Source organism: Neolamprologus multifasciatus, chromosome 18 (genome assembly GCF_963576455.1).
Source record: "Neolamprologus multifasciatus chromosome 18, fNeoMul1.2, whole genome shotgun sequence".
NCBI classification, from domain to species: domain Eukaryota; kingdom Metazoa; phylum Chordata; class Actinopteri; order Cichliformes; family Cichlidae; genus Neolamprologus; species Neolamprologus multifasciatus.
The window spans coordinates 21,589,453-21,614,210 of NC_140456.1; the positions used below are offsets into that span (position 1 = coordinate 21,589,453).

The 24,758-nt window shown below is 38.3% G+C and overlaps 1 protein-coding gene and 1 long non-coding RNA gene across 2 annotated transcripts; one reads left to right on the forward strand and one right to left on the reverse strand.

Annotated features, from left to right (window-relative positions):
* Window positions 1-6,215: 6,215 nt before the first annotated feature.
* On the forward strand, window positions 6,216-11,584 carry LOC146497858 (uncharacterized). Its single transcript, XR_014870489.1, has 2 exons — window positions 6,216-9,294; window positions 9,516-11,584. It is a non-coding gene; the product is annotated as an uncharacterized LOC146497858 (long non-coding RNA).
* LOC146497859 (scavenger receptor cysteine-rich domain-containing protein DMBT1-like) lies at window positions 9,864-23,482 on the reverse strand. Its single transcript, XM_085139382.1, has 12 exons — window positions 22,382-23,482; window positions 21,867-21,924; window positions 21,693-21,734; window positions 19,236-19,559; window positions 18,511-18,825; window positions 17,146-17,448; window positions 16,479-16,793; window positions 15,463-15,771; window positions 15,075-15,362; window positions 13,649-13,972; window positions 12,855-12,937; window positions 9,864-12,769 (listed from the first exon to the last, which is right to left on the reverse strand). Exons 2-12 carry the CDS (start codon window positions 21,901-21,903, stop codon window positions 12,662-12,664), a joined length of 2,448 nt encoding a protein of 815 aa, XP_084995508.1. The 5' UTR covers window positions 21,904-21,924; window positions 22,382-23,482; the 3' UTR covers window positions 9,864-12,661.
* Window positions 23,483-24,758: the final 1,276 nt, after the last annotated feature.

Genomic DNA, 24,758 nt, shown 5'->3' on the forward strand with positions numbered 1-24,758 from the left:
CACTAATCTTTGCAAACAGAGAAGAACAATTTTGAGTTTGAGCTGGACATATTAACGTTGTCCTTGTCCTCAAAATTGTCTTTCAAATATTCTGCAGCAGATTGTAGAATCACAGTAAAGCATACTGGGATATGGTTATGACATTTGACACAATCATTTGCAATCATGGCAAATGCAATCATTTTAAGACCTCAAAACACTGAGCTGTCCTCAACACTGACACTATGGAGAGTTTAAAAGTATTTGACTTATAAAAATCAGACCATACCTGATTTAAAGTTCACCCAGATTCCTGTCACCTGTAAAGTTTCTCTAAATCAAGGGTTCCAAATGCAGGATGTGACAACTGGTAGAAGTTTAAGGATTTTTTGAGGGAAGTTAAAAAATTGTGCAACCAGTAAACGAAGTAAAATTTGCAGAGGTCGGTATCCAATTGTAATTGGGGAGGATGGGTGGGCAACAAACACAGATAGCACCGTTAATGCTGGCTGACACACTGAGGAGGAAAAAGAAGAGATACAAGTTAAATATTAGGCAGGAAAGTTACATCAGCATGAGGAAACAGAGGAAAAGGCGAATCAGTGCCATTTTTTTAAACTAGTAATGGCAAGTGTACCAAATAATAATAAAATAATATAAATTCCCCACTCGCCCCTGCGGGTGTCTATCCTTCAAGCTTGGGTCCTCTACCAGAAGCCTGCGAGCTTGAGGGTCCTGCACAGTATCTTAGCTGTTCCTAGGACTGCGCTCTTCTGGACAGAGATCTCGGATGTTGTTCCTGTGATTTGCTGGAGCCACTCGCCTAGCTTGGGAGTCACTGCAACGAGTGCTCCTATTACACTGGGACCACAGTTACCATCACCCTCCACATCTTCTCAAGGTCTTCTCTGAGCCCTTGGTACTTCTGCAACTTCTCATATTCCTTCTTCCTGATGTTGCTGTCATGTGACTACGTCTATCACTACGGCCGTCTTCTTCTTCTTGTCTACAACTACTATGTCTGGTTGGTTAGTCACCACCATTTTTTCCAAACAAGGACAACATTTTCATTAAAAGAACAGTCTTTGCTGAACCTTTTCCATAGTGGCATCAGCATGAGACTCAAAACACAGTTTGTGGTCCAGAACAACCCCTTAATACTCTCCTCAATCTCAATATCGGCAGCTTTAATGATAGTAGGTGAATAACTATACGAAGACTTCCTGAAATCAATAATCATGTCTTTTGCTTTTTACACATTTAATGAAAGGAAGGACTCATCACACCAAGCTACAAAATCGTCTACAAAGACTAACAATCTGGGTGTAATCAGCAAACTTCAGGATGTATCTGTTAGTGAAGTTACTGTGACACTCATTCGTATACAGAATGAACAGAAGACGTGAGAGACAGCAACCCTGTGGAGTGCCTCGCGTGTGTAAGTAATTGTTTGTGAGTATGAATAACTCCAGGTAAACCTTGCAACCGGCAATAAAAATAAAAGTTAAAAAAATCTCCATCTTGGCAAAAACCTCATGAGAAACAAATCAGGGAAGCAAGCCGTTCACTCATAAAGTTAAAAACAAGGTTAAAAACAAAGTTAGAAAACACAACAAACACAATAAATGTCCCTTCCCACACTATCCAATGTAGTGAATGAGGACTAGCAAGGCCCATCCATCCATCAATCCATTCTCTTCCGTATATCCTTTTCGGGGTCGCGGGGGGGCTGAACCCTATCCCAGGTGTCTTAGGGCGAGAGGCACCGTACACCCTGGACAGGTCGCCATTCTGTCACATAATTGTGACAATTATGTGACACCATTCAGGTGAATAATTTCACCTGAATGGTAACAGTGGTATTGTAAGAGTTATGTAGTTTTGATTTGTCCACTGTTTTTAATATCATCCCCTTCTGCAGAGTGAAAAGCTGCTCGGGATGGGTGTCACCACTTCTACTGTTGCCTGGATGGTCTGTAAGAAGTTACCTCCTGAATATCGGCAAGACAAAAGAGATGGGTGTGGTCTTCTGGAGGAAAAAAACAGCGACTGGGCCCATGAGCATCACGGGTGAGGTGGTTGAAACAAATAATAGCTACATGTACTTGGGCATTCACCTGGATGACAGACTTAACTGGAGGACCAAAGGTGATGCTGTTTTCCAAGGACGCTCAGATCATTTAATGTGTGCAGCGAGATGTTGGAAATCTTCTACTGCGCGTCCTTGAGCCTTGATTCCTTCCTGTTAAAAGGGAGTTTTTCCTTCTCACTGTTGCCAAGCGCTTCCTCATAGGTGGCCGTCTAAATCTTGGGGTTTTCTCTGTATTATCTTAGGGTCTTTAATTTACAATATAACACCTTGAAGCAACTGTTGTTGTAAGTTGGTGCAATATAAATATATTTAAATTGATTTGAAGAATCAGTCGCCCAACTGATTTATTCAGGCAATTTGTTTATGACACCAATTAGTTCAAAGTGTAAAATGCAAATAAAAACATTTTATAGCAGTGGCAGTGAGAGAGTGCAACAGGGAAATACAGGAAGTACAAAATAATATGTTGTTAGATGGGAACATGATGTGAGAAATTTCACTGATCCGAAACGATGTCAAAATTATTCAGCACAATACAGCCACATGTTGGATCAGCGGTTGACCTTGATTTCTTTGCAGATGGAAAGATAGAAAATAAACTCACTCAGACTATATATAACTATATATACTTTACAAGTTTGTCAATCATGTGAAAGACAAATACAAAATATTTTACTGAAATCCAGTAAAATTTTTCAATTATCTTATGAGCTTAAACGAATGTGAAAGGTATGGTTTGTCTTTGTAGATGTATGGATTCCACTTTTCTGTTTAAATAAATGTAGCCAATCAAAATATGGGGAAATGTATTAATATGTGGGGTGAAGGTTCACCAGTAACACTAATGTAGTTGAAATGAGTTTTTGAGAACAGTAAATAATGAATGAATTTTGAAAGCAAAAATAATCTTTTAATGAAAACAAAGTATCAAAACCTCAAAAACAGGACATGAAGAACAGAGTACTCGATGACAGACTTATCAGGTGAATGTTAATAGAGAGAGATATAGCTTTAGAGCAGGTGCAAAGATTTCTGAATACAGAAAATATCAGCTAAAAACTAATTCATTGATACTAATAAATATAGTACAGTTTATTTCGTTTTCCTGAATTTTATTTATTTTGTAAAGCAGTAGCAGTTATAAGATACCCTTATCTCGATCACACTGACTTCCTGTGTCTCTGCTGGCAGTAGTTCTCAAAATAGACATTTGACATGTGACAGTAACATCAGTGCTTACAGAGTGACTGCTATCTTTCAGTTTTAGTTTTTTTTTTTTGCTTTTTTTTAAAAAAACAGACAAACAACTTTTTTCAGGTTTTTCAGGGGTATAAATGTAAAAGTTGCAATAGTACGGAGCCCCGCAGGGGACATGGGAGAAAAAAAAATTAAGACGGACTTTTGCGAGATCTCGCAAAAGTCCGTCTTAATTTTTTTTTTTCCCATGTCCCCTGCGGGGCTCCGTAAGAAAGGAAGAGGGGGAAGAAACAGCAGAGAAGAGGGACAGGAATAAAGGGCAAAACAAACAAAAACCAACTAAATAAGCAGACAAAAAAAATACATATATCAATCACCTGGATCACCTGTTGAAAAAGAAAAAAGAAAACAAGCAGAAGAAAACGAGAGCAATACAATAAACAACATCACGATGATATATGGGAATATAACAGTAAATACTAAATATTAAACATTATTGTGCAGCACGTAATATCGACAGCGCACAGTGTGCTTTGAGGTAGGAGCCAAAAAGGGTGTAGTTTGTGTGTGTGAGCACCCGTGTGTACACCTGTGAGCATGGACGGCTTGTTTTCAAAAGGTTCCTTCATGTAATGTTGGAAAGCCTTTTGACTGTACGTGTGAGAGCTCCCTGGTGGCCATAGAGCGCAGTTGCACTATTGAGCACATGGTCCAGCACAGGGGTTAAGCTAATACAATCAACAGTGGACTTCTAGGCCGCCGAATAGTGTGAGTTGTGCATGTCTCTAAGGAACTGTGAGTAGACATTGGTATTCCTGTCTGCAAGGGACAGTCTTGACCCTTTTATGTAATTTAGTGAAAACTGAATCAAAACTTCTGCTGTGCAGCTTACTAAGGGATCCTCTCGTGGTCAGTCTGCAATCAACTTAACCATGCTTCACCATAACCCTTACTGGAGAAAAGGCAGCTTGGAAATTTAAATGACATTACAATTGTTGCACATTACTCTAAAATCAGTGCTATGAGAGTGACTTTAATATTACAACCTAATTTAAAACATAATCATAACATAAACTGGAAATAGCTGTAAGATATAAAGAGAATATGGCAAATGAGATCACAGGATGGCCCAAAAATGTTCTTGAAAATGAGATCTTCTTGTTTCATTGGAACAGTAAAGTAACACAACAACAGAATAAGTGCACATATGTAAGAAAAAGTATCACTGCTATGGCGTTTTCATGTTTTACATGCAGACTCAGTGCTCCTAGTCTCCTCTTGGCATTTTCTTATTTCAGCTTTGGTAACTTAGAACCTTAAAGTTTAGCAGCACAACACATTGTTTACTTTTTCCACCAAACATTTCAGTTTTAATTTTCAGTTTCTATAAAAACTACACACAGTGTAAGAAAAACTGATTTAAAAAGAAAAGCATAGCAAGCACAAACAAAATCTGACATACTTTCAAAGGATAAGAATAAAAGTTTAAAAAAATTATGTTCTTTCATGATCACATTACGTGTGTCACTTAAAAGCATTACAAACAGTTTTAGAGAACTTACACACATTTAGTTTTTCCACAGTGGCTGTATGCCTCTTCCAAAACGTTGTACTTTTCACCATCAGACACAATAACTCACGATTATCTAAGACCTGATATCAAATGTCTGTTACTTCTTCACAATCATTCGTGTTTGCTGCTCTCCTCGGGTGTGCTGGATGTTAAAACGGACTCTTTGTCAGTTCATTAAAAAATATCTTAAAGAGCGATGTTTTAAGTGGAAAAACACCTGAATGTGATGAGGGGCCCAGCAACACTGAGTTGCGGGTAGCTGGTAAGGACGTTTATTTCTGGAGAGTCTGCAAAGTCTGCAAAGCTGTCTTGGTTGATTTCAAAAACTCTGCACGCTTCACTCGTCAGGAGGCCATTAGTTCGACTCATTGGTCAGATCAAAACCATCTCCCTGTGTTTCAGTGGCTGAAGCGAGAGCCTGCCTCTCTGAAATGACTTTATTGACGGGTCTGGGAGGAGTTCGAGATTGTGGCTCGGGGGTTACAGTCAGAGGGCTATTTCCAGTAGGTGAAGGTCAGACAGGCGAGTCACTCTGGGTCGCTGGGGTTGAGCGAGGGGGGGGTGGGGTCATAGCCCCCAAACAGCTGTTTAACAGGGATCAAGTTAAACCCTGGCTCCTTCGCTCTCTCACTGGTCAAGCGAGAGCCTGCCTTTCTGAAATTGCTTTTTTGATCAGTGTTTGTCATTGGTAAAAGCTAGGGTCACCTCTATTCTATATAGTTTTATTGCTAGACTGGGGAGGAGCTCCCTCTCGGGGTTGCACCGTATGCCAGAGAGAGATTGCCATTTTACCAACACTGGCTGCTATGTGAAGAAACATCTGCCTCTCTCAGGGTACGACCGTCTCACGCTGAGGTGGAACGTTTGTAAGTCTAACTTTGATTCTTATTTTCCTTATTTGAATTAAACATACGCAAATAAAATGTAATAAAGCTTTCTATCGGGCTATGCAGCCTCCAACTCTTGCCATCCTCACTGTTACAAAAGCACTGGTTTAACTAAGAATTTTATTTAACACATTTTCACCACAAGAACCTATTTATCATCCTAGTCTGTCACCATATTTTCATGATCATATTTTTTTAGATTATTGATTATTACCAAGATATAATATATCATATTTTTATGTAGTACTTGCTCATAGTGGGTCATCTGATTGTTGGGGTTTTTTTTGTCTGCATTATTTAATGTTTCTAACCTTACAATATAAAGCCATGTGAGGCAACGGTTGCTGTGATTTGAATTGAACTGAATTGAATTGAATTTTCAGTTTGTGCCTTTCTTCAGTGCTGTGCTAGAGCGCCGTCCAGACCTAACCTATGGTCGTTAAGTCCAGATGGTCACATGAAATAATAAGCAGAAATATGCACAGCTTTTCATCTTTCCAAGTTGCCATTTAAGTTTAAAAAAATTATAAAATCTGCTTAAAATATTATTGTAGATTTTGTTTTTTGATGCAAAGTTTGTTTCAAGAGAGCTGTGATATTTCCATCCATGCATGAAACACATCAGCAGTTTTGAAAGATTTGGTCAGTGGTTTTAGACACCTTTTATTAGCTGTCATCAACAAGTACCACTGAGGCTGGAACAAACTGTTAGTGGTTAAAAACTCTGAGGTTTGCGTGTGAAGAGTTTAGTTCCTCTTCACGTGCAGTACCCCCATAATATGTCTCTTTGTCTCTGCTGATGCATTATTATTTTGTGCACTAGTCTTGGCAAACGGAGAAGAACAATTTTGGGTTTGCAACTGAACATATAAACTTTGTAATTATAACTTTAGCTTAAAATGTTGTGAATATTCTGCAGCAGTCTTGAATTCGAATCGTCTTGCATTTCACACATGCGCTGTACTGGAACGTAAGCATTTTTGGCTGTTTCAGTGTGGACGCACAACTCTGTGAAAACAATTGAAAACGATAATGTGGACGCAGAGCATTTTCAGACCAAAACACAAATGTATGTTTTCAAATGTATCCAGGCTAGTGTGGACATAGCCTAAAAGTATTTGACTCATAAAAATCAAACCATACCTGATTTAAAGTTTGCCAAGATTCCTGTCACCTAATGCAGGATGTAACAACTTATAGAAGTTTATGGATTTTTTGAGGGAAGTAAAATAATGTGCAACCAGGAAAACAAGTACATTTTGCACAGGTAGGTATTCAATTGTGACTGGGGAGGATAGGCAGGCAACAAGCACATAGATACCCCCAAGACACTGGCTGATAAGTGATATATGATCTATGGGGCTGAGAGTGGGACATCAGGACTCCAGGTGCCTGAAAACTGATGCTCCGTGGAGCCCCCACTGCAAAGCACAGCGGCGCAAGCCACCAAGGACCAGAACCCCCTAACCATGGCAAAGTAAGTAAGCAAATGCCCATTTCTGGTGAGAGTAACAACCACCCACCCCCAATAATGTTCCACAGGAGCCACACACAAATACTCATTGAGAGAAGTCTCCCTATGAGCAAGTACTTGGCAACAGTGGGAAAGAAAAACTCAATTTTAACAGTAAGAAACCTCCAGCAGAACCAGCAGCATTTGCCAGTTGAGGATGAGGGGACTAAATGTTCAGTGGATCATGACAAGCACCCAGGATCCTAGGCCTATTACAGCATAACTAAGGGAGAATTGAGGGGCACCTGGTCCGGTGCTAACTACATGCTTTATCAAAAAGCTTCTGCCTAATTTTAAAGGTAGAAATTGTGTCTGTGTCCGAAATCCAAGCTGGGAGCTGGTTTCACAGAACCACTTCAACACCTGTTTGTTGTCGACTTCATGTTCATACATAAAACTCAAAGATTGCATGTGTGGGACTATATCCTAAGGTTTATATTATCCATCCATTCTCTTCCACTTATCCTTTTCCGCTTATCTTGTTCAGGGACAGCTGGGATAGGCTGGAGTCTATCCCAGCTGTCTTAGGGCGAGAGCCAGGGTACACCCTGGACAGGTCGCCATTCTGTAGCAGGGCTAACATTGTCACATAATTACCAGTTTGTACTATTAAGTGGTAATTATGTGACAGTGCCTTTCAGGTCATTTTATGGAGTAACAAGGAAATATTGTAACAAGTAATGTAATTAATTACTTTCTTTAGTGAAGTAACGTACTGCAATACTTTAAAGAAAAATAATGAGTAAATTGTACTTTTCTTGAGCTACAACTACAACACTGTACAGGAGGTACATTAGGAGGTGTTGTTGGGTGGAAAGGTGGAGTGAGAAATGTAACTGATTCTATACTATATCAGAATTACTATTGTGTTTGATGCTTAGTATCATCTAAACAGATGATTATAGACCAGGGGTGTCAAACTCCAGGCCTCGAGGGCCGGTGTCCAGCAGGTTTTAGATAACACCCTGGGTCAAAACACCTAAATCAAATGATTAGTTCATTACCAGGCTTTTGGAGAACTGCAAGACATGTTGAGGAGGTAATTTAGCCATTTAAATCAGCTGTGTTGGATCAAGGACACATCTAAAACCCGCAGGACACCGGCCCTTGAGGCCTGGAGTTCGAAACCTGTGTTATAGACGCTGGTGATAGTGAACATGAAAACTGAGGACCGTGGTGTCTGTGTGGTGGAGATGGGGAGGAGGTGGGTTGCATGAATGAAAGGGAGAATGATGGAGAGCACAGATTTTAACCACACATAGGGGACACTGATTGGCTCAAGGAAGGAAGGCAAGAAGATGTTTGGATTAGAGTAACGATGCCAGTGCAGAGACTAACAGAGGGGAAAAGTGATAGCGATGTAAAACAAAGAAAAAAAAAGCATACAGTACTGTACTTGTTTGAGACGTAACATTTTAATAACAAAAGTATAGATAACCCCCCCTCCCAAAATGGTTTGTTCCAGCTCGGCTCTCCCCTACTCTGGCTCTAGTGCTCTTGCTGCCAGAGCAATGGTGGCTGAGACGCAGCAGAGCGGAGGTGTAAGTGCCTGGCTTAAAACAGGACATATTAGCTGCATTTAACCTTCAGTTACTCTTTATATGGTTAAGTAGGAGTCACACCATGTTTCTTTTTAGCTGAAAAACATTACACCCAGGTAACCTGCAGTGTTGAAAACGTGTTTTCCGACGCATGCTTTTACTGACTGTGAAGCACTATGGTCAACACTGTTGTTTTAATATGTGCTATATAAATAAATTTTGATTTGCTTTGCTTTGATTTGATGTTTGCTACCCTACAATCCGTCCTGCTCTGTAGTAAATTCAGTGACATTTGACCGTCCTGTTGCTCCCATTGAAATGTATACAGCCTATTTAAAATCTAAAACTGTCCTGTTTGAAATGGATACTAACTAGCTAACTGACTGAATGCCCATTAACCTTATAACTCCTGTTGTGTGTGTGTGTGTGTGTGTGTGTGTGTGTGTACAGAGAGACAGCTAGGTTCATAATGGATATAAGGAAGTTTTTTCAAAAAAAGGAGCCACATTCAGGTAAAAGTGTAAAATCAAATGATCCGTCAATCAAGAATAATGTTGGATCAGTGTTTCAATGTTTATATCTTTTATTAGATGTTCATGTGGTTTGGTTATTTGCCTTTTGGTTGAAAGTAGACTGAGAGAGGACTTTTTGTTAGCGATCTTAATATAATTATTTTCATATTAATGTAATTTTTTATCTAATTGAATACAATCTATTTGTGTATGATTGTCAGTCCAAAGAGGGAGAGAGGAAAGAGGGGAACGTGAGGAGAAAGTACAAGGTCAGGAAGAACCAGGTAGGAAAACAGACAGGGAACAGTGACAGGCAGAAACTGTTAAACTGACAAAGAGAAAAAACCTGATTTTACTCACACAATCTGGAAGTTGTGTTCTCCCTATATTAAAGCTGCTATACAGAATCTGCGAAACAAACTGGGTTGAAACATTTTTGACCCTCTTTAACAACATTCCAACATAACATTATCATTGATTGGGGAGATTAAAATTAATAATATATTTTTATGTGGCTCAGCCACAACTCTACTAAAACCTCAGCCAGTAATAGGTAGGCCAACTTTTGGACCGTCCAGTTGTCTGTATGACTGCCGCAGTACGTACATCACATTTGCACACTATCAGAAAGTGCCAAACAGCCCTGGTGGAGTGAGGAGCTGTAAAGACAAGCAGATGCTCTGTTTATATTCTAAAAATGTTTTAAGCTAGCTTGTTTCGAAATACTGCAGCTTTAAATGTTTTCCAAAAGCACACATACACTTATCAGTGTTTCTCAAACTTTTTACAGTGTGTACCACCTGATAAAATATCAAGCTCTCCTAAGGACCACCATGAAAGCATGAAAGTCAACACAAAATTATTATTATTAAATGAGTAAAATTAGTATCTGCAGTAAAGATTTTTTCATACATTGTATACATTCTACCACAGGCAAAGTTGCCTCCATTTTTATAGTTTTTATTAATATTTTGTAATAATTTATTTGTAATAATTTATTGTTTTGGGAGCATTTTTTATGTATCTGTATTATATTATACATTAAAAGTGAATCTCTGTCCTAAAATGCACTCAGTTTACTTTTTACTCACTATGAGCATCATTCATTATTCTCCCCAGTAATTAAGGTTAGGATATGTATTTTTTCTATTCCAATCCATTCTTCTTTTGCAGCATTTAAATAACCTTGATCAGATTTGATGGGTTTGTTACAGACTTTTCAAAAAAGTGTTTTGCTTTTCTTTCACAAATGTGGGATTAAATTGTGTTAAAATGTACAAAACAGTGATGTCATGTTTTGTGACGAGGACCCAGGCACAGAGAGACTTGATGAATTTAAGAATCTTATATCAATAAAGAAATTTGCAGACTTGCACAGAGATGGTAAAATTATGATGACTGATAACGGAGACGAAGACAACAGACGATGAGGACAGGGAGGATGCAGGGGTTTAGATGCACCAAAGTGACAGTCAGAGAGAACTCGGGACAACATTTAAGGATGCGGGGACTGACAGAGACAGGTTTATCTTGCCTGGCTGGGCAGCTCTCTGGGTGCTCAGCACCCCCAAAGCTCTGATCCTAGAATCGCCCCTGAGCCTAATACTCAAGAAAGCAGGCAGATGAGTGTTTACAGAGCTTTCTTATTGAACTTATGCATAAGCTTGATTTATTATTGTCCATTTATACTGTATATATGCAGCAGGGCAGCACAGTCACTGTAACAAGACACTTCTTCAGATTAACGATCCTTGATAATTTAGCTCAAGAAATCTTTTGATCAAAGTCAAACGTCACAAAACCACAGCCTTTCATAGCCTTTAATACCCTTATTGCTCTCACTGACTTCCTGTGTCTTTGCTATCAGCTCTGTTCTCACACTCGATATATTTTAAGTTCTAAGCAGCATGAATGTGAGACAGCTTTATATTCAGGTATATTTAACAGCATGTTTTCTTTTCAGTAAATATTCATACAAAAAAGTCATAAAATGACATAATCTCTTTTCTCATATTTTTCTTTTTTCATGTTGGTTTTTGGAGGCTAAACTGCTTTTTGTGCAACACTAACATCTATCTGAAGAAAGAACATATACATCTGATAATCTGTGTGAGATCACCTAACTTACAGCAGATAACTGAGCGCAAGAGTGGTTCAGTCGGGGTGGGGTGGTTCTGCAATTACAGTGAAACTTGCTGACATTTCACACTCCAACCTTGAGGCTTTTATCACTCACAGTTTGAGCCTTTGTACCTCATGCTGTTTATGCCGTACAAAAAAGGTGTTAAAACCACTCTGACCATCACTCCATCTTCCCTCCTCTACTCTATATTAATATGTGGAGTGAAGAGTTAGGGATTCTCATGTTTATCAGGGCATAAGGTCCCCAGTCTCACTAGTGTAGTTGAAATGAGTTTTTGAGAACAGTAAATAATGAATGATTTTTGAAAGCAAAAATCTTTTAATGAAAACAAAGTGTCAAAAATATAACTCACAAACACGATGACAGACTTATCAGGTGAATGTTAATACAGAGAGATATAGCTTTAGAGCAGGTGCAAAGATTTCTGAATACAGAAAATATCAGCTAAAAACTAATTCATATTAACTAATAAATTTACCACAGTTATTTTGTTGTTCTGAATTTTATTTTTGTAAAGCAGTAGCAGTTATAAGATACCCTTATCTCGATCACACTGACTTCCTGTGTCTCTGCTGGCAGCTCTGTTTTCACACTTTATACATTAAATGTTGTGAGACAATTTATTATTCAGTTCCAAGTTACAGAATGAAGCATTTGTTTCCAGTAGATCTTCATACAAGACCATCATTTTCTTTGTAGGCATTGTTTTGATGTGCTTTTTCTATGTACTCATCTCAACTGTTTACTATCTATAATGTCTTTGTCAATAATGTCAATCTTGCAATCAAACTTCAAAGAAGATAAAAAATATATGTCTCCGCTTCCATTTTACCTTAAGCAGTTCTCAAAATAGAGATTTGACACATAGTAACATCAGTGCTTACAGAGCAAGTTCTGTCTTCTAGTTTTAGGGGGTTTTAGGGTATATATGTAAAAGGAAATCATACAGTATATACATGAATCTTAACATGCCTCAAGATTCCACAAATTTATATAACGAAACACACATTTGCATCATGTTTTTTACATTGTTTTCACTCTATTCTTCACCTAGTTGTGTGCTCTATAGTTGAACCTTGTCACTAAAGAGCAAATTCAGCAGTTCTTCTTTTCTTATTGTATTTATTTATCAACCTGTGAGAAATAATATTTGGGTGAAAGCCTCTCCACCTGTGTGTGTGTGTGTGTGTGTGTGTGTGTGTGTGCGCGCGCGCGCGCGTAAGACTATTCCATCTCTTCTGCTGTTTCCTCCTCAGCGTGAACTTCTTCTTCAGCTCTGGAAACATCCATCTCAGCGTTCTCTTTTTTGGCCAGTTTCTGCTTTTTGGAGACCTGGAGAGACGGGACACAATCCATGTTATTGTTCCTACACAGCTGCTACTTGGTTTAATACGTGCTTTTATTTTCTCTGATGTACCTTATAGTAGAAATGAAGGGCAATGTTCTCCAAAAGCAGAATCAGTGGTAGGAAAACATATCTCAGGACTGGAGTTCTTGAATCTGTAGACAGAGATCTGTATCATCAGTATATCATCAGTGAGAGTGAGGGTTTAAAAGCCTTAGAAAACAAATTATATATATATATTAAAAACACTCCTGTAAATCGTGCTATTTAACATAAAAGAAATATTAAATGATGGACTACCAGTAAGTGGCATATAAAATTCTACCCACCCATACCCCCATCACACTTAAATATCCCAGACACAATGAGGTGGCCACATTGCATCACTGACTGAACAGTAGCTACTAATGAACTACCGACAGATAGGCTTGGAAATCTTTAGGCAGTCATTAGATAGTTATTTTAGGTGTTTAGCTTCAGTTTTATGATATGAGGGTCTTAAAGTGAGACTCTCAGCCTGATTTTAAAGGACTGGAAAAAAAAACATTTATTAGATGTATTTGCCAGTTTATACCCACAATTTCTCAGGTTCTCAGCAGGGGTTGTTTCTTTGTTCATCAGCCGCTTATAACAATTGGCATGGTTATGTTCGAGTTCAATCATGTACTCACAAAAAATACAATTAAAAAATAGAAAAGGAATAAATCTTATTTGTATTCCAGATACTTTCTTTATTCTTTACTGCATTATTGGAGTGATGTTTAAAAAAAACATGTAAATATGTTGCAGTGAATCTAGTGATCTATGTCATTCATTTACTGCCATTCAACAGCAAATAGAAATGTTGAATTCATCTGTCTACTTACATATCACAAAGGCATGAATCCACCAAGCCTCTTGAGCAGTGATTTTCCTTGATGACAGCGTTATCTCATACACACAGCTGTAGTCGGCATCATGTTCAAGGTCAGCTACAGGAAAACTCAAGGAGGCTGAGTTGTTGACAGATGTCATGTTGTATTTCATATTAGAGCGAGAGAAGATGAGAAAGAAAACAGCTCCAGGATAGTGTACACTAGTTGTGCAGCTGAAGATGAAGCTGTAACCCTTGATGATTTCTGCACCTTCATGAACCTTGACCAGTCCTCCATTTGGAGATGTCACAGAGATACTGGGCCGCTCCAGTGACACTGAGAACAAAAGAAACAACAAATAAAGAAGCTTTAGTGAAAAAGAAGCACCAACTGATGGCAGAAAATTTCTATACCACTGATTTAATGTCATAGCTTTCAGCCTGTGAGGGTGGCACTGAAGGAAAAAGAGGGAGTGAGGTTGGGGAAGGACTTGCATATTTCAGCAAGACAATACTATTCATGTTAGAGGAGTCCGGGAGCTGACTCCCTGCAGTACAGTCCTTTTCCAAAAGTCAAGCAGCTGATCTCCTCAGTTCACAGATACTTACAGGCTGTCTGTTACAGCTCTAACACACCTGTGTTGTGTGACCTTTGCTCTCTCCAGGACCCAGCTGCTGCCGGTTGTCTTTTCCCTCCCTTTGGATAGACAAATTTGTGTTGTGGTTTTCCTTTCTTGTTTTGATATTGATATAACGGTATTGGGGTCTCTTTGTGTTAAGAATAAAGTCTATGATTTTACCATTTCTGCATTTTTTCATTTCTTTCTTTCTGTCCAGGCTTTATTCATTGTTGCTCCCCATACACTCCCCCAGATTCCAGGGGATGCTACACAGTGGCAAACATGACCCAGATTTTAGGAAGTAAAAATGAAAACTATTTTTCTTATTTTCATATTTTTCGTATTTTTCTTTCAATCATATATTTTCTCAGGTTAAACACTCTTTCAGTGTTCAATTGTGAATATAATATTGATTTATGAAATTTGCGAATCATTGCTTCCTGTTTTTACTTTGATTTTACACAGCAGCCCAACATTTTTGGAAATGTGTTGTACTTGTTTCTCCATAGCTATTGTCTATTACAGCTCACTCAGGAAAACTCCTGCATAGATGAATATTTTCAGGGTTTGCAGATAATATAATCACATGAATATGATTAAGATCATGTCAATTTTTATTTATTGGTCGCAGTATATATTGGCATGAAATGAAATGTAGTTCATGCCCTCAAAGAGATGATTGGGGAGTGAGTGTTGCTGGTATTTCTTATCTTAATGGATGTGATGTCATACTAATAACCTGTAGTGGGTGTAACAAGTACACAGTATTGGTCCTGTCAAAGAAATCACTGTAATATAAACAATGGTACATTTTATTACCAATAACAGAGATGTTAGCAGAGTCACTTGTGGAGAAGCTGGAGCCGTATGAATATTCACACTGGTACAATCCGTCCTTGTCAAAATCTACTTTGAGGATCTTGAATGTAGCAGAGTTGGTGGTTGATGGTTTTGTCTGGACGAATGAGCCTGAAATCTGCTTCAGAGTAAATTCTCCTTGTAGAAGCTGTTGGCTTTGAGGTGATATTGAACAAGTGATGCTGAGATCACTTCTCCACTTAACTTTATTAGCAGGATTCATGGAGATTCTGGGCTTTGGGAGGATCACTGAGGAAATAGCAGTCACAGAGAGAGGATTCAATTAAAAATGGTAAAACATTTAGCTTATTATATTAATAATATAATAAGAAACAATTTAATTTCTCACCTGAGCAGACAACACCAGCATCCTCACCGTGTTTACAGTCATGTGTCCCAAATCCACTGTGCTGACATTCAGTCAGAGATCTCTCACTTCCTGAACAGGATACTTCATCAAGCCAGATCGATCCTCTTCCTTCACCAAAGTGAGCGGAAGTAGTGGCTTCCAGTGCTGTTCCACAGTTTAACTCTCTGCAGACCACCTCAGCATCATTTATGTCCCAGCCATCATCACAGACTGTTCCCCAAGTGTTGTTGTAAAAGATTTCAACTCTTCCAGAGCACAAAGTGCTTCCAGATAATCTGACTGGCACACCTAGGCACAGTGAGCATAATATAAAACAAAAACTTTTTTTATGGAATGAGTGTTATTCAGTGTGGAATTAGTTCATGACTACACTCATTTACTCACTCTGCATGCTGAGCTGCTCACTGATCATAAAAAACTACTAAAGAACAGTTTTATTTATGTGTTGAATGTTATCATAAGATGTTCCAATCAGATAAAATATTATTGTTTTGACAGTTCACACTCATGATGTTGCTGCTTTCCAGCAGTTTGCTTGCCAGATATTTTTCATGGTCCTGGATCTTCGTCCCAGTGTTTTGAGTTGCGATCACGTATTCAAGAGTATTCTTAGCTTCGTATTCTTGTTTTGTTTTGTTTTGTTTTTATTTATTTACAAAGGAAAAAACAAAAAGAAATTCAGATTTTCAACTTGGAAGCAAAGCAAATTAACTTGGTACAAAAGTCGGACCGCTACATCATAAGTGTCACAGGAAAAGCTTTAAGTTTCATGAAGGGAGGTTTCTTTTTGCTTAGCAAAAAAATGGGAGAAACCCGCGCAAGATTTTGACAAAGAAAGATGTGATGAAGCTACTAAACATGTCAGAAACACTGAAATATACCTCTTCACACAAATGCAGTAAGAGACAAACACCATAAGATGATGAAATGATTGCAATACTGTAAAAATATTCTAATGTGTTGATTATGTCTTTATAATGATTATTTCTTTTTACCTGAACAGATGACACCAGCATCCTTACTGTGTGTACAGCTGTGTATACCAAATTCTCCGTGATTACACTCAGTCAGAGATCTCTCACTTCCTGAACAGGACACATCATCCAGCCAGATTTCTCCTGTTCCTTCACCAAAGTGAGCAGACTGAGTGGCATTCAGTGCTGTTCCACAGTTTAACTCTCTGCAGACCACCTCAGCATCATTTATGTCCCAGTTATGATCACAGACTGTTCCCCATTTTTTCTTGTAGGTGATTTCGACTCTTCCAGAGCAACGAGTCGACAGAGAACCAGCTAATCTGATGGCTACACCTGAACACATAGAATACGCCTTTTAAATAAAAACTGTCATGTTTATTGTGGGTTTACGGCAGCAGCTATTTGCCAATCTTTGTTAGTCATTTCTGTACAAGATTTAATCATCTGAAGTTCAGTTGGAGATACAACTGACAAGACCCACATTTTTGTTTCAGCAGGATGATGAAAAACATATTTCTCTGTGGATTACAGCTGCAGAGCATTTCATTGCTGAATATGACACAATATACTTAGTATAAGAACTCATTTTAACAGCTTACCTATAATTTTGGCACAAAACACACATTGACACATCTAAACTGAGTGGCTGATAAAACAACGTGTGAAGGACCAATGAGAGCTGTACCTGAGCATATGACTCCAGCATCTTTATGGTGTCTACAACTGCTCCCGAATTCTCCAAGCTGACACTGGGTTATAGATCTTTCATTTCCCGAACAGGCCACATCATCAAACCAGACTGGTCCACTTCCTTCACCAAAATGATTCTCTTTAGGAGCTGCCAGTGCCGTCCCATAGACTAACTGTCTGCAGACCACCTCAGCATCATTTATGTCCCAGCCATCATCACAGACTGTTCCCCAGCTGTTGTTGTGATAGATTTCAACTCTTCCAGAAGATGGGGACTGAGACCCAGCTAATCTGATTCCTAAACAAAAAATATATATACTTGATTATGATTGTAAAGTTTAGTGTTATTTAATGAAGGCAACAATTTTAACATCTGTCAGATACATTTATCAAAAAAAAGACAGTAATATGAAGTTCAACAGGAAAGAAAATGGCAAGTAGCACAATAGCTACACAAGCTCAAGAGAGTATCCAAATACAAGACAGGTGAAATACCAAAAAGTGAGAAGTTTTTGGCTGTTGCAAAAATCGAATAGAGAATACAAAAACAAACAAACTAAACCAAAACAACAATAAAAACAAATTACACTGGGAGAACACAGTCAAACCAAGGAGAAGACAGCACTATATATAAACACACACACATGTTATTGAGCACGAAATGCAGTCTTCAAAGACAGTTGGACACAGGCTAACTATTCCAAAGCACATCACAAGGTTAAAGTAACCTTCAAAGTAAAACAGGAAACAGCAAGTAAAAAAAGAAGAATGAATTAGCACTAAACCTAATGATATGTCATGTTGCAGGTGGCAAGTGACAATTCAAAGCTTCACTTTGGCTGTTAGCAGTGGCTCATGGTCGAAGTTTTTCATTTTACTTGAATCTCTCCCTTCCTAATTATATACTTCCATCTACTTTGTATTTTGGTATTATTGGGTTTTTTTGTGCTTGTTAATCAGACCTTCCTCTCTGTCACGTCCTCACTCTGTTGTTGGGACGGCTGCTTGTTACTAGTTGTTGCCGGTACTACTGTTGACGTTGCAGCAGCAGCCCTGACAGTTAACATGTCCATCAATTTGACACATTTTACTGCATCTATTTCTTTTTTCTATTTCTCACGTAACTTTTCAGATCCACCGTTTTACCTTATTTGTCCATCATCAACTACATCTGCCACACTAAACTCTGTTCTACACAGTGCATGACAACACAGGGAAAATAGGGGAGGGGCTGCTTGCGTAAGGAGATTTGTTTGAGGAAACGTCAGTAATGAAAATTAAATAATGGGCTACTGTTAGTGGTTGTAAGGTGCACAGCGGCCTTTAAGTCATATTTTACATGATCCAAAGAACATCTCACCTGAACAGATGACACCAGCATCCCGATGATGTCCACAGTTGTGCGTCCCAAATCCTCTGTGCTGACATTCAGTTAGAGAACTTTCACTTCCTGAACAAGCCACATTATCAAGCAGGATGTCTCCCTTTCCTTCACCAAATTGAGCTGATCGAGTGGCATTCAGTGCTGGTCCACAGTCTAACTGTCTGCAGACCACCTCAGCATCATTTATGTCCCAGTCATTATCACAGACTGTTCCCCAACGTTTTTTATAGTAGTATTCAACTCTTCCAGCACACGGAGTGGACCCAGAACCAGCTAATCTGATGGGCACACCTAAATGCAGAAAACAAATAACCTATTTAATTTGAAATAGAGCATATAGTATATTTTGAATTTTGATTACTTGTTAATGATGGTAATAATGATGGTAGTTTCATTAGACTCGTTTGTGTTTCAATTATATAACCTTTACAAACAAACAGTTAATGACACAAATGAAAAAAATCCACATAATCACACTGGCAGCTTCAAAGTGTGATGAACAAAGAACATATTTCTCCTTGTATTACACCTACATTCATACTGAATCATATAATTGCTCATTGCTGCACATTGAGCTCACGTATGAGCTCAGGTTGATCACTCACCCTGAATTTTAACACAAAATTTACACCAACAACAAACAACAATTCCAGATGGTAAAAATAATAAGATGGTGATGAATAATCCTGAATTTATCTCACCTGAACAGATGACACCAGCATCCCCATAATATCCACAGTAGTGTTCCCCAAATCCTGTGTGCTGACACTCAGTTAGAGAACTTTCCGTTCCTGAACAGGACACATCACCTAACCAGATTTGTCCTGTTCCTTCTCCAAAAAAGTCCTGCCGAGTGGCATTTAGTGCCGGTCCACAATCTAACTGACTGCAGACCACCTCAGCATCATTTATGTCCCAGGCATTTCCACAGACTCTTCCCCATCTGTTGTTGTGATAGATTTCAACTCTTCCAGAGCAACGAGTTGACTCAGACTCAAGTGGGTTGACTAATCTTATTTGAACATCTAACAAGAGAAAGAAATAATTATATAATATATTTATTAGTTTTTGATTACTTAAAATCAAAGAAGTAATAATGTTGCTGAAAGCCAAAACAGTAAAAAAACAAACAAACCCAAATTAAATAAGGAAATGCAGTGAGGAAATGGAAAATTGTATTCCCCGTTGTTGGTTTTTTTTTTTTAAAGCTTCCTGTGTCTTCTTAAATTTCTTTGAAAATATGACATTTTTTCTTTTAAAATTCTTGAATTCAGATGTTTTTAAAGAAGTTGTTTTTGTGTGTTTTCTTTTTTCTGTAAATCTCTTTTTCTATTTACTTTAACTATCAAAATATGAAATAATAATGTAGAAACACTTTTTAAACATTATATTTGTTTTTTCACCATTAAAATTTTCAATAAAAATTGGTTTAAAATTTATTCTGCTTTGTTAGACATTATTAAAGCAATGATGATGATGATGATGATGACGATGATGACGATGATGATGAAGCCTTTATTTGTCACTTGCAGTTGACTGCAGTGAAACTGGACCTCTTCCAACCATACATACAATACACAAACAACACATTGGGGAGACAGGTCAGAATAGGTAGCGTAAAGAAAAACAGTGAAATGTACAACACATTAGGGCAGTGGAGGAGGAAAAAGAGAACTCTACTCAGACTTAACTCCTGATAGGGGATCAGTATGAGAACAGAAAACAAAAACTCCTCAGCACAAAAGCACAGAAATTTGATATGCTATACGGCTGAGAGTGGCCGCCCTGGGGTTAAAATCTGACCCGCGGTCCTTTGTCGCATGTCGTCCCCCTTCTCTCTCTGCCCCTCCTTTCCTGTGCTTTCTTCACTGTATCTATTAAATAAAGCTGAAAAAGGCCAAAAAAGAAAAGAAAAACCTTGTTGATCGGTCTGGTTCCTCACTGGCACTGCTGCTACTCCCCCTGGTGATGCTTCCTGACTCCCAAGCTGGGGCTTTTCACAGCAGAGGTTTGCTGTCACAGAGCAGTGGCCATTTCCTTCCACCTTCTTCTGTGTCTGTGCAGGTCCAGGATGCTATAGACACCATGCTCAGCTCATTGGGGGGACCACGAGCATTAGGACTGGAGTGCTGAAGGTGTGCCACCCCTGCCACTCTGGCAGGAGTGTCCAGTGATGGAGGGGGCACAGGTGTTCCATGTGGCTGGACACCATCCCCTGGTCCAGGAGAGACGTACTGGGTTCCGGGTAAGGTGCCAAAGAGGTATGTGGTGGGGCATGGTCTGCGAGGAGACGGAGGTCCCTGGTCCAGGGCAGCTTGTGCAGCCGGAGCTGGCGGCAGAGGAGCGGGACAGCCCCGCTAAGACGGGGGTCAGCGGGCTGGCCAGTCCAGCCTCGCTGCCACCAGTCAATTCTACACGGCCGACCTCCGGACCAGCTTCGCCGTCGCCGCTGGATGCGCGGGCGACCACCAGAATGGACAGGGGCTGGGGGCGCCGATGTTTTGGGCCGAGTCTAAAACTCAAGCATGTCAGCTGCCACTGGGATGTCCCCTTTTCATTGGCCCGTTTGCCATACAAGCCATTCTCAATTTAATTTTTAAATTAAATTAAATTAAAATTAATTTAAAATAGTAAGAAGTGTAAGGGTTTAGTCAGGAACAATTTTGCAACCACTCATATTTCATATCTTGATTTTGAACAGAAAGGAGTGGGTTTAGTGCAGACACTCTGTGGTGCAACATCTATAGCAATTAACTTTAACATAAGAAAAGATGTAGTACGGAAACTGACTTCATGCAGAGAGGACATTGCGAAGAAAAAACACCTGCAATGGGACTATGTGGAATTTTCAAAATTTTAGGGAAATTTTTAGAAAAAAAGGTGGACCCTTTTACTAATTACCCAGCAATAAAGCTCAGTGTGGTGCTTTAAGCCATGCCCACATGCATGTACAGTTTTTTTCTTAACAAGTAGACCTTGCTACCATTCTGTTATTCTCTGTTAAATTAACAAATAGTAGGTACAGTTTTCTTCTTAAATGATCATATTGTATTCATTCATTTTATACAATTCACATTATGTGTATACTACTTACCGAAAATGTTTGCATGTGAAACAACAGAAACAACAGAAAACTTCTAATGGTAAAAGAGACTGACCTGTAGCAGCTGAAGATGCAGACAGATAAGAGACTGTAGCAACTGTAAAAAGACAAAAATAATTTGTTTTTCTTCTTTGGATACGATAAATAACAGAAAATCTTTAAGAAACTTAAACTGACTATTAGTATACCAAAGACAGAAAATAATAAAATGATATAAAATGCACCTCACCAATGGCCAAATAGAAGACGCTGCTCTGTGTCCACATGACTGAGAAACAAAATGTTTTCTGTGTAAAATGTGTGGCAGAAAACTGAAGTTAAATCTGTGGTCTATGCAAATGCTTCAGACTGTATTGGTTTTCCCTTGAAACATCTGTTCATTTCCATTATTTGTCTAAATTAAAAATTACAAAGTACAACAAACAAAATCTGAGAAGACATGTAACAAAGCAGGAGAAGAAAGTAAAAACTTTGTTCATTTCATACAGTTTGGCACCTGCATGAAATAAAAGAAATACGTATGTGCGGCACTAGTTCGAGTTGAACAACTGAATCTAAATTGAATTAAAGATTACGTCTCAAACTATGTTCATCTCTAAATGTTACTGACAGACGCTACCATCTTTGGTGCTTCTTTTCTTCCAGTTTTATTTTTCTAGTGATCACACAGGAAAAAAAAAGTTCATTATTAAAGTTTAATGTTGTGTTCAGCCAGATGGAATAAAAATGGATTGGTATTCTTACCAGTTCTGCGTTCACAAGAGTTAGAAAGCTGAAGTGAAGGTTACTCCTTGATAGTTGTAGTTCGCTACAGCCGTCTGAAGGCTGCAAGAATTTGTTCCGCCTACAGACTCAAACAGTTGCGATAGTGCAAAAAGCTAAACCACAGTTACACAGATTAACACATCGATATTTGTGCTACACTGTTAAAAAATGAATGACTGCTAACTAAGCTCCTTTCTCCACTCAGCCCCTGAGAACAGACCAGCTGTTCTTGTTTTTGCCTCTCCTGATGAAGATAAAGCAAGAAACTCTTTTCTTAACAATATTTTCACATAAAAAAAAAAACCTTATGAATATAATCTACAAAGAAGGCGTTTGGATCATTGGAAAGCACGAGCAACAAACATGATGACCACGACCATTTAACATATCTAAAAGTGCAGCACAAGGTCTCTGTCTGCCAAGACTAGTGCAAAGAAATCCAAAGGCTCACAGCAGAAATTGCATCAACAGAGAGAAAGAGATATACTATGGGGGTAAAGCACATGAAGAGGAACGAAACACTTTACACGCCAACCTCAAAGTTTTTAACCACTGACAGTTTTTTTAAGTGGTAGATGTCTAAAACCACTAAATGTTGCAACACTGCTGATGCATTGCATCAAACCTTGCACCAGAAAGCCAAATGTCCAATTACAGCGCAATTATATTTTGCTCAGATTTATTATTTTTTAACTTATCTGGCAACTTATTAGTAAGGAAGGAAAGCTGTGCATATTTCTGCTTTTTATTTCATGTGAGGAAAATCACAGACTGAAACTCATCAACTTGTCAGTTTATTTCTGATGCTGTCAGTCGAAGTACCTCTCATTCAGTGATAATTTATATAAACCTGCATTGTTAAGAAAATAGAAAAATAATCAGGAGAACATAATATTCACTGGGACACCAGAGAAAACTGTCAATTAACAGAAACTTACCATTATGAAAAATATTTTTTTTTATTAACAGCATGTGTATACGTGCAGATTTTGTTTGTAAATTCAAGAATTTACATTTGTAAAAACAATGAAAATATGGTTGAACACTGTTATATTACAAGTAATCAGACTTAGAGTTGCAGAAAATCACTGCTGACAAATCTTTAGTCCATGATTAATGTAATAAAATGATATACATTCCATCAAAAGTCACAGTACTGTTGTTACACCATTAACAGGATTTATAAGGATCTCTATACTCTACATTTTTGATTATATCAAGTGTAAATGGGTTTTTACATGTATTCTGACAAAGTAAATGGGGCTTATTCCTTAGGAAAAATCCAGAAAATTTTTACTGTAATAACAAAATATTGTTAATTACAACTCTTATCAAGTACATACTCAGTGATCAGGTATGGCTATTTAACATCAATTTCTGTTAATAGAACACAAAAGAAAACTTTTAACAGTTTACTATAAAAAATAATGACTTTTACTGAGCTTTACTTAGAAACAAAAAAATCAAACCATGTAGCAATTAAGCCAAGGATACACTAAATTTAGAATCATGCTAAATATAACACGTTTGGATACTTGTAAACAGTAATGTTTCAATCTAAGTGTTCAAGTTTGCTGTGAACACAATGACATTGTTGCCCATCCTCAAGGAAAGAAAAGTTATCTAAAGACCAGGGCTCACTCCTAATGAATTCATTTTTCTTCTTGGTAGCATCTTTGTCAGTACTGGTAGAATAAGTGATATAATCAGTCAGTGAGTGTAACTCAACCAGGATCACACGTCGATAGATGCAGTTTTGGTTTAGTCTGCCGTTTATCTCAAGAGTGTGGTAGAGACACCAGGGGACAGACTATCACACGAGAGAGCGAGAGTAAGGGAGAGAGTGTGAACAGGATAAGGCTGTTGTTAGACAGGCTTTCGACTGTGTGTGTGGCTCCCTTGTGGCCAGAAAGCGCAGTTGCACTATTGAGCACAAGGTCCAGAGAACAGCTGCAGAATGGTGTCAGTTGTGCTGGTGTCTAAGGAACGTGTTGACCCTTTTAAGTCATTTACTGAATCTGCTTATGCATAAGTGCAATGTTTATAAGTCTGTTCACTATGTGGTTTGTTCATGCAGCTAAGGCTAGCTGGTGTGTTACACACTGGTAAGCTAAAACGATTTTGGTGCTGTTATGTAGCATTATTGTATTTACAATTAATGATAGGCACTGTTTGGTTTTGATCATTGTGTGAAACATATGCGCAAAGATGATCATATATAGGAAGATTCATTCGTATTTCTGGTTATATTGTTAGACAGTTAATTAGTCATAAATTATGATTTGAATGTTTATTGTATTCAGAATGAATATGCAATTGTGATCCCTCATGAAATGTGTAATGAAATGAGCACAAA